Source organism: Cetorhinus maximus, chromosome 22 (genome assembly GCF_964194155.1).
Source record: "Cetorhinus maximus chromosome 22, sCetMax3.hap1.1, whole genome shotgun sequence".
Classification (NCBI taxonomy): domain Eukaryota; kingdom Metazoa; phylum Chordata; class Chondrichthyes; order Lamniformes; family Cetorhinidae; genus Cetorhinus; species Cetorhinus maximus.
In genome coordinates, this window is record NC_135900.1 from 7,388,733 (window position 1) to 7,399,403 (window position 10,671).

General features: G+C 51.1%; 2 protein-coding genes across 3 annotated transcripts in view; both read left to right on the top strand.

Moving 5' to 3' along the window:
• Window positions 1-3,277, top strand: part of btbd11b (BTB (POZ) domain containing 11b) — a 126,076-nt gene extending 122,799 nt beyond the window's left edge. For both annotated transcript variants that reach the window (XM_078567713.1, XM_078567714.1), the window contains one exon: window positions 1,563-3,277. In XM_078567713.1, the coding sequence (XP_078423839.1) occupies window positions 1,563-1,772 (210 nt within the window). In that variant the 3' untranslated portion in view covers window positions 1,773-3,277. The remainder of the gene's footprint in view (window positions 1-1,562) is intronic.
• Window positions 3,278-9,133: 5,856 nt separating this feature from the next.
• Window positions 9,134-10,671, top strand: part of pwp1 (PWP1 homolog, endonuclein) — a 36,499-nt gene continuing 34,961 nt past the window's right edge. The window contains exons 1-2 of the mRNA XM_078567718.1: window positions 9,134-9,325; window positions 10,508-10,665. Of these exons, the coding sequence (XP_078423844.1) occupies window positions 10,548-10,665 (118 nt within the window). The 5' untranslated portion in view covers window positions 9,134-9,325; window positions 10,508-10,547. The remainder of the gene's footprint in view (window positions 9,326-10,507; window positions 10,666-10,671) is intronic.

Here is a 10,671-nt window from a genome sequence, read left to right on the forward strand (position 1 = left end):
TTGTCACTCGCTATTGTGCCTGCTCTCCCGCCCGCCCTCCCTCTCTCTCCCGCTCTCTCCCGCCCACCCTCCTCTCTCCCGCCCGCCCTCCCTCTCTCTTGCCCACCCTCTCTCTCTCCATCTCTCTCTCTCCCTCTCCCGTCCGCCCTCCTTCTCTCTCCCGCCCGCCCTCCTTCTCTCTCCCGCCCGCCCTCCTTCTCTCTCCCGCCCGCCCTCCTTCTCTCTCCCGCCCGCCCTCCTTCTCTCTCCCGCCCGCCCTCCTTCTCTCTCCCGCCCGCCCTCCTTCTCTCTCCCGCCCGCCCTCCTTCTCTCTCCCGCCTGCCCTCCTCTCTCCCGCCCGCCCTCCTCTCTCCCGCCCGCCCTCCTTCTCTCTCCCGCCCGCCCTCCTTCTCTCTCTCTCCCGCCCGCCCTCCTTCTCTCTCTCTCCCGCCCGCCCTCCCTCCCGCCCTCTCTCTCCCGCCCGCCCTCTCTCTCCCTCTCTCCCGCCCGCCCTCTCTCTCCCTCTCTCCCGCCCGCCCTCTCTCTCTCTCTCTCTCTCTCTCCTGCCCGCCCTCTCATCCCCTTTCTCTCCCACCCTCTCTCTCTCTCTCCCGCCCGCCCTCTCTCTCTCTCTCTCTCTCCCGCCCGCCCTCTCTCTCTCCCGCCCGCCCTCTCTCTCTCCCGCCCGCCCTCTCTCTCTCTCTCTCTCCCGCCCGCCCTCTCATCCCTTTTCTCTCCCGCCCTCTCTCTCTCTCTCCCGCCCGCCCTCTCTCTCCCTCTCTCCCGCCCGCCCTCTCTCTCCCTCTCTCCCGCCCGCCCTCTCTCTCCCTCTCTCCCGCCCGCCCTCTCTCTCCCTCTCTCCCGCCCGCCCTCTCTCTCCCTCTCTCCCGCCCGCCCTCTCTCTCTCTCTCTCTCTCTCTCTCCCGCCCGCCCTCTCATCCCCTTTCTCTCCCACCCTCTCTCTCTCTCTCTCCCGCCCGCCCTCTCTCTCTCTCTCTCTCTCTCTCTCTCCCGCCTGCCCTCTCTCTCTCTCTCTCTCCTGCCCGCCCTCTCGCTCTCCCTCTGTTGAGAGAGATGGTGATGCGTCGGAGCTGGGTGTTGTTAGCGTATGTGGGAAAGCTGATATTCTGTTTCTGGAGGGTGTCACTGAGGGACAGCAAATAGGGAGGGGCAAAGGTTAGAACCTTGTGGGCATGAGAGATCACAAAGTGGCAATTGCAGGAGATTCTCAACTTACAATCGAATAGATAAGAATGAAACCAGGCCCAATCCACTGAACTTTTAACAGAGAGGCGTTGGAGAAGGGTGGTGCGGTTAACCGTGTCAAAGGCTGCGGACAGGTTGAGAAGGATGAGGAAGGATAGTTTACCACGGTCACAGTTGCATATTTGGAACTTTGATAAGAGTTGTGGCGAAAATCTGTTTGGAGAGAGGTGTGGGGATAAATGGGCACAGATCGGGAAGTGACAACATGCTCAGGGCCTTGGCAGATGAATAGGGAGTTGGGGGTGGGTTGGTAGTTATCAAAGCCAGAGGCCTGTTATCACTGACCCGCTGACTGTATTTTATTTGCCTCCCTCTAGTTTGTTGGAGCTTCTCATCTCTCTGCATTCTGTGAAGGATACTTCCTGAAGAATATGGTCTCTCTAATGGAGAACGAAGCTTTTAAACAGTTATTGTACTCCTCCGGCGAGGAGTCACAGGGACAGGATGTACTGCATGATTTAGAGACTGCACTGACAACAAGGATCCAGTCAATACACCTATCAACCTCGAAGGGATCCATTGTGTGATCCAGACATGGCTGACTTGTTTGGCTTCGGACATTATGGATTAAGCTTTGAATCTGATGAAAAAATAATTTGTTTCGCTAAGAAGTGTGGGACGAGTGACAGAGTAGTGACAGGTTCCATTCCAGCCCTCTGTGCACTTCTTTTTAACTCTGAACAGTTCCAGGTGTTTCTCAAAGTCCCATCAAGCTTCTTTCGATTCACGGCCGCCAAAGCAAATATAATCATCTCCGAGGAAAACCAGATTTTTCCAGCGATGAGGAGACTGGACTTGTGTCTGGGTTGGAGCTGTGTGTGTCTCCACAAGCAGAGTCTGGGATCTTAACCTGTTTCACATTCACTGTGGCCACAGAGTCCCTTTGACGGGCGCCTAGAGGGGACGGTGGTCAGGACAAGTCAGGAAATGTCCGACACACTCGCAGGTTCTGTGTGTTTGATGGTCAGTGAGGGAGGAATGAGCATTCAGAAATTGAAGCATTTCCCTGGAACCCAGAACATGCATCAGCCTAGCCCAGCTCAGCACCAACTGGGGGAAATGGTGGCAATGTCGCTGGACTAGCAATCCAGAGGCTCAGGCTAATGCTGTGGGGACAGGGTTTCAAATCCCACCGTGGCAGCTAGTGGAATTTGAATTCAATTAATTAATAAAAAATAATTAATAAATCTGGAATATAAACCTAGTCTCAACAATGGTGACCATGAAACCAGCATTGGTTGTTGTAAAAACCCATCGGGTTCATCAAGGAAATCTGCCATCCTTACCCAGTCTGGCCTACATGTGGCTCCAGACCCACAGCAATGTGGTTAACTCTGAAATGCCTAGCAAGCCACTCAGCTCAAGGGAAACTAGGGATGGACAACAAATGTTCCACATCCCATGAAAGAACATAGGAAAAAAATCTTAACCTTAGTTCTCGATTCGGAGTTCCCAGGAAGCTGAGCTGTTGAATTTATAGTTGAGGATTTATCAATTTACTTGGGCTATTTATCTATTCGATCTCAGACTGGAGAGCTCCATCAACTTTAATTGGACTCGAGAGACATTTTGGGAAACCTAGGAGCTGGATCCAGTGACAGGATCTGCCAATAGTGTGAAATTCTGTATAATAAAAAACATCGATATATTTCTTTAATATTCCTTATATAACAATTTGTGATATTACTAAAATATTTTAGCTATGATTCAGATAGCAAGAGTTTGAAAATGGACAATTGTAAAGACTGTGGCTGTGCAGAGGCCAGGACCTGGAAACAAACCAAGCAGCAGTTGTCTTGTAACCATCGTGACTTACATCAACACTCGGCTTCATGTGAGGACAATGCGATTTCACTCTGAGATCTGATGTTACAAACAAGCCAGCTCATTCTCAGCTTGACAATTATTTATTGTTCATACTGCGGCAACCAGCAATGCCCAGGAAGTGAGAATATTTTAATTGATTTAAATTATAGATTGTTATATAGATTAGTGAAGTGAATGTTTTTCTATAAAAGACTATTTAAAAATGCTCTGTAAGTTTCAGTTAAACATGTTGTGAATAATATACGAGTCACCTGATGGAATAGAATGGATAAACTCACTCGGCCCAGAGAGAGGAGCTGGGCCTAAGACAGATATGATGCAGGAGACCATGGGGCAGCCCCACTGAGATCAGGGATCACTGGGCAGTAATCATGAGCAGGTACTCTGGCTGATTTCTCATCTAACCCAGGGGTCACTGGACAGTGATCAAGAGCAGTAATCCAAGCCGATTCCTTCGCGCTCTCTCTCGTGCTCTCTAACCAAGGAACCCAGGTAAGGATGGCAGACTTCCTTCCCTGAGATCAGGGGTCACTGGACTGTGATCGGGCCAGAAATCCTGACTGATTCCCCCTCTTTCTAACCCGGGGGTCACTGGACAGTGACCGGGAGTAAGAATCCTGGCTGATTTCCCCTCTAACCCAGGGATCACTGGACAGTGACCGGGAGTAAGAATCCTGGCTGATTTCCCCTCTAACCCAGGGATCACTGGACAGTGACCACGTGTAAGAATCCTGGCTGATTTCCCCTCTAACCCAGGAATCACTGGACAGTGACCGGGAGTAAGAATCCTGGCTGATTTCCCCTCTAACCCAGGGATCACTGGACAGTGATGAGCAGGAACTCTGGCTGATTTCTCCACTAACCCAGTGTTCATTAGAGAGTGACCAGGAGCCCTGGCTGATTTTCCACTTTCATGTTAATTTTTAGCTTTAACCCTGGTTACCATCACCTGGAGCCAGCAATCCTCTGCACCCCGGACTGGGAATGTTTTACTATCTGTGGGCAATGTAGCTGAATTTTAGGCAAACGTCCTTTACTCTTAGGTAATGGGGAGTTTCTACAGAATCTTAAGTGATCAGAATTCCCAATGAAAATGACAAATGCCCTTAAATCATTTGAATGGAGATGGGCTTCTTCATCTGAAAAGTGAAGGTGCTGAGTGTAAAATACCGAGTGTCGTCATTCAGTTGAGCATTTTATCACAAGATGTCGGAATGTATCGATGGGCCAAAGCCCCAATTCTTCATTTCCATTCACTTCCCATGATCTAGGGAAAAATTCAGATTCTTGTAGATTCCATCATGGACACAACGGGCTGAATGGCCTCCCTCTGTGCGGTACCGACTCTATGAAATGACTATTATTTGTATAATTTCTAGCATAAACTTCTCCATCTGCTGGTATTACCACAGATTATATAGCAACCGAGCAAACGTTCCCTGGTTCCTTCTGTTGTAGCTCAGTTGGTAACACTCTTGCCTCTGAGTCAGAAGGTTGTGGGTTCAAGCCCCACTCCAGAGACTTGAGCATGAAATCAAGGCTGACATGCCAGTGCAGTGCTGAGGGGTGCTGCACTGCCAGAGGTGCCACTTAATTGATGAGGTATTGAAACGCGGTCCCGTCTGCACTCTCAGGGGACATAAAAGATGGCATGGCACTACTTAGAAGAAGATCAGGGTGAGTTCTTCCCCAGTGTCCCAGCCAATTTTTATCCCTCATTCAACAACGCAAAAACAGATTATCTGGTCATTATCACATTTTGTGGGACCTTGTTTTGTTCAAATTGGCTACAACAGAGACTACACTTCAGAAATACTTCATTGACTGTAAAGTGCGTGTCAAAGGAGCCTTCATGAGTTACTGCAGTGCATCTTGTAGACAGCACCTCCCAAGCCTGCAACCTCTACCACCCAGAAGTTCCCCTCCAAGCCACTCACCTTCCTGACTTGGAAATATACCACCATTCCTTCACTGTCGCTGGGTCAAAGTCCTGGAACTCCCTCCCAAACAGCACTGTGGATGTACCTACACCACGTGGACTGCAGCGGTTCAAGAAGGCGGCTCACCACACCTTCTCAAGGGCAATAAGGGCTGGGCAGTAACTGCTGGCCCAGCCACCGACACCCACAACCCGTGAATGAATTTTTAAAAAGATGGAACACACTGCTGCCACTGTGCATCAGTGGTGGAGGGAGTGAATGTTGAAGATGGTGTATGGGATGCCAGTCAAGTGGGCTGCTTTGTCCTGAATTTGTTGTGCAGCTTGAGTGTTGTTGGAGCTGCACTCATCCAGGTAAGTGGAGAGTATTCCATCACACTCCTTACATGCGTTGTAGATGGTGGACAGGCTTTGGGAAGTCAGGAGGTGAGTTACTCGTCACATGATTCCTAGCCGCTGACCTGCCCTTATAGGCACAGTATTTATATAGCTGGTGCACTTCAGTTTCTGGTCAATGGTAACTCCACAGGATGTTGATAGTGGGGGAATTCAGCAATAATAATGCCATTGAATGTCAAGAGGTGATGGTTAGATTCTCTCTTGTTGGAGATGGTCATTTCCTGGCACTAGTGTGGCGTGAATGTTACTTGCCATATAGCAGCTAAGCCTGAATATTGTCCAGGTCTTGCTGCATATGGATACTGACTGCTTCAGCATCTGAGTAGTCATGAATGTTACTGAACACTGTGCAGTCATCAGCAAACATCCCCATTTCTGACCTTATTTTACATTGAAGCAGCTGAAAATGGTTGGGCCGAGGACACTACCCTGAGGAACTCCTGCAGTGATGTCCTGCAGCTGAGATGATTGGCCTCTGACAGCCATAACCATCTTCCTTTGTGCTAGATATGACTCCAACCAACGGAGAATTTTCCCCCTGATTCCCATTGACTCCAGTTTTGCTAGGGCTCCTTGATGCCACACTCGGTCAAATGCTGCCTTGATGTCAAGGGATGTCACTCTCATCTCACCTCGGGAGTTCAGCTCTTTTGTCCATGTTTGAACCAAGGCTGCAATGAGGACAGGAGCTGAGTGACCCTGGCGGAACCCAAACTGGGCATCAGTGAGCAGGTTATTGCTGAGTAAGTGCCGCTTGATAGCACTGTTGACAACAGCTTCCATCACTTTGTGACGATCATGAGCACCAGTGAGAAGGTTATTGCTGTGTTAGTTTTATCTGAGTGATACAGGGAGGGGTTTATCTGAGTGATACAGGGAGGGGTTAATAGTGAACTTGTTGTGAAAGACTTTGATCAGTATCCAGTCTTGAACAAGCTTCCCTGTAGTCCGACCTGCTCCTTGATCTTGTTGCTTCAGTTCAATGATGTTAGTCTATGAATGGTGACCAGTTCCTCCCTCACCTTCAGCCTGGGGTGTGGGGTGGGGCGGGGAGTCACGTTACCTCTTGGCAATTAACTCATTTCCCAGATATCATGAACAACAAGTACTTATGTTTATATAGCACCTTTGACAGTGCAACATTGCTTCACAGGTGCATTCACAAATAAAATTTGACATTGAGTCACAAGGAGATATTAGGTCAGATAACCAAAAGCTGGTTCAAAGATTTTGGTCTTAAGGAGCCTCTCAAAGGAGGAAAGAGAGGTGGAGAGAATTAGGGAGGAAAAGCCAGAGTTTAGGGCTCGAACAGCTGAAGGCACGGACGCCAATGATAGAGTGATTAAAATCTGGGATACTCAAGAGGCTTCAGCCGGAGGAGTGAAGAGATCCAGAAGTTTGTTGGGCTGGAGGAGGATACAGAGGTAGGGAGGGGTTAGGCCATGAACGGATTTGCAAACAAGCATGAGGTTAACGGTGGAGTTAGCCAGAGAGTCATTTACAGGGAGGCCAGTCATCCCATCAGGTATATGCCAGCCCTCCTTGGAGCAAACCAATCAGCTATTCTAACCTTCTTGTCCTGCAAGTTTATTTCCCTCAAGCGCCAAACCAATTCCTTTTTGAAATCATTGACTGTCTCCGCTTCCATCACCCTTGTGCGCAGTGAGGTCTGGGTCATCACTACTCACTGTGTAAAAAGTTCTTCCTCACATCCTCCCCCCCCCCCACTATCTCTTGCCCAAAACCTTAATTCTGTGCCCTCCTCGTCTTCGTACCATTAGCTAATGGGAACAGGTTTTCTGTGTCCACCTTATTTAAACCTGTCGTCATCATGCACACCTTGATCAAATCTCCCCTCAATCTCCTTTGATCCAAGGAAAACAACCCCAGCTTCTCCAACCTAACCTTGTGGCTAAAATCCCCCATCCCTGGAACCATTCTGGTAAATCTCCTCTGCACCCTCTCAAGAATCCTCATATCCTTAAAGTGTGGCGACCAGAACTGGATGTTAACGTTCTAGTTGGGTCCAAACCAGAGCTTTATAAAGGTGCAGCATAACTTTTGTACTCAATGCCCCTATTTATGAAGCCCAAGATCCAATATGCTTTGCTAACCACTCTCTCAATATGTCCCACCATCATCAAAGTCGTCTGGAGGAACAGCACCTCATCTTCCGACTAGGCACTTTACAGCCCTCCGGGCTGAATATTGAATTCAACAACTTTAGATCTTAAACTCCCCCTCCCCCCATCCCCACCCCGTTTCTTCCCCCCCCCCCGCTTTTTTTTTCAATAATTTATATAGATTCTTCTTTCCCCACCTATTTCCATTATTTTTAAATCTAAAACTAAAATCTTTAGTCTTTCCACCCCACCCCCACTAGAGCTGTACCTTGAGTATCCTGTCTTCCATTCTTAATTAGCACTTTTCTCAGACAAATACCACCACCTTCAATACCTCTTTGACCCTTTTGTCTGTGACATCTTTTGATTATCTGCTCATCTCCACAATCACCACACCACACCCTCAATGTCTCTCTCTCCACGCCCCCCCCCCCACCTTAAACCAATTTATATTTCTCCCTTCTTCTAACTATGCTCCAGTTCTGCCGAAGGGCCATGAAGGCTCGAAACGTTAACTGATTTCTTCTCCGCCGATGCTGCCAGACCTGCTGAGTTTTTCCAGGTAATTCTGTTTTTGTTTTGGATTTCCAGCATCCGCAGTAGCTTTTAGCTTTTTGTTTTTATCATCAAAGTTGTGATCATTTGGAGAATCTTGCTTCCTTTAAGTGATGACAGAGAGTTTGACACTTGAGATGAGATTGCACTGTTCCTGCTGTGATAAACAGGGATTACATCTCCATCAAATGTCACCTCTGTTCACAAGAGCAGCTGAGAAAAAGCCCAATAGCTGTGAAACTGCAGGCAAAGGAAGCATGAGGAATTAGGGTGAGAGAGAGAGTGAGAGGGAGACAGCATATACGCCTTGGTCAGTTCCACAAACCAGGATCCTATTCTGCTCCCAGATACTAAAACAGGAGGAATCTCACCGGAATCCGAGCCAATAATTGTCCCTTAACCAATGTCACTAAGCAGGTTACTTGCTCAGAGCCTCATGGCTGCTTGTTCTGCCGAAGGGTCATGAAGACTCGAAACGTTAACTGATTTCTTCTCCACCGATGCTGCCAGACCTGCTGAGTTTTTCCAGGTAATTCTGTTTTTGTTGTACAGGTTGGCTGCCGGGATTTCCTACATTACAACATTGACAGTGCTTTATATGTGTTTCACTGGCTGTGAAAGAGCCTTGGAAAATGCTGAGGGAATGAAAGGCGCTATGTAAATGCAACTTGGCTCCTCGTCGGCTCTGGGCGAGGAGATTCCAGAGGGGGCGTGGCCCGGGCTGGAGGGGGCGCGGCCCGGTCTGGGGGGGCGTGGCCCGAGCTGGAAGAGGCGGGGTTCTGACTGGAGGAGGCGTGGACTGGTCAGGCAAGGGCGGGGCTCTGACCGGAGGGGGGGGGGGGAGCGGAGTTCTGATTGGAGGGGGCGGGGACCGGACTGGGGGAGCGGGGTTCTGATTGGAGGGGACGGGGACTGGGCTGGGGAGCGGGGTTCTGATTGGAGGGGACGGGGACCGGGCTGGCGGAGCAGAGTTCTGTTTGGAGGGGACGGGGACTGGGCTGGCAGGAACGGGGCTGGAGGGGGCGGGGCTCTGGCCGGATGTGAGGACTCGGAAGCCGCGCGTGGTTCTCCAGAGCGGCCTCATTCACCGGCGCTGACATTTCGGGGAGGCGGCACCGGGACCGCGGATAATCCTCCTGCCATCGGGAAAAGCGGCGACATCCCCGAAGCCATGAGCAGCTTGAGAACCTGCGTCAGCTGGGTCCCCCGCGGGGTGGCCCGGGAAACCCCAGAGAAGGTCAGGGGGCGCGGGGTTAGAGGGTCAGCGCTGAGGGAGCGCCGCACTGTCGGAGGGTCAGGGCTGAGGGAGCGCCGCACTGTCGGAGGGTCAGGGCTGAGGGAGCGCCGCACTGTCGGAGGGTCAGGGCTGAGGGAGTGCCGCACTGTCGGAGGGTCAGGGCTGAGGGAGTGCCGCACTGTCGGAGGATCAGTGCTGAGAGGATCAGCGCTGAGGGAGGGTCAGCGCTAAGGGAGCATCACGCTTTCGGAGGGTCAGTGCTGGGGGAGCGCCGCACTGTCGGAGGGTCAGGGCTGAGGGAGAGCCGCGCTGCCGGGGGGGGGGGGACGGCGCTGAGGGAGCGCGGTGGGGCCGGGGGGGGCGGCGGCGCTGAGGGAGCGCGGTGGGGCCGGGGGGGGGGGGGGGGGGGGGACGGCGCTGAGGGAGAGCCGCGCTGCCCGGGGGGGGGGGGGGGCGCTGCCCGGGGGGGGGGGGGGGGCGGCGCTGAGGGAGAGCCGCGCTGCCGGGTGGGGGGGGGGACGGCGCTGAGGGAGCGCGGTGGGGCCGGGGGGGGGCTGGCGCTGAGGGAGAGCCGCGCTGAGAAATTGTTGATACTGATGGGGGATTTTTCAGCTTCTGGTGGATGTTAAGATCAGTGACTATGAGGACCTGGGATGTGCTTTCAGTGGATGAGCATTCAACTCCATGTGAGCGCTCAGAAATGATTTGTTGTAATATCCGCCATAGTCAAGAGTGTTTTAGAGTTAATGCGAGTACGCAGGTTAGTGCTGTGTTTCTAGCGACAAAATGGGCGAGCGTCCTTGGGAATTTCTGGCAAAAATGTCAGCCTATCCTGGCAATTATCGAAGCTGAGAATCTTGGCACCTGCTCCAGCAAGTTGCAATTTTTATATTGCTCAGCTCATACTTGGCTCCAGGTTACTGGTCAGCTTCAGACTGCGGGGAAACTCTCAAATGTCTGATTGTCTGGGTGCTTTGGTGCCCAGTTGATAGGGAAGTTGAAGAGTCATTCGGACTCGAAACGTTAACTGTATCCCTCTCCGCTGATGCTGTCAGACCTGCTGAGTTTTTTCCAGGTATTTTTGTTTTTGTCCTAGATTTCCGGTATCCGCAGTATTTTGCTTTTATGATGGGGAAAGTTCCTTTTGGATTGGTGGTCATTGCTGTAAATTTTCATTTCCAGGTGACTCTGAGTAGGCAGGAGTTGCAGCAATTAATCCTCGATGCAAGAGAAGAACTTGAGTAAGTTGCAGTCCTTCCTCTTATACTCCTGTACAAAAATTTCCTTTATCGTAGAAGATCGGAAGAAATGGGCAATGCGCTGCCAGCCTTTGGGGCGCGGTGGCC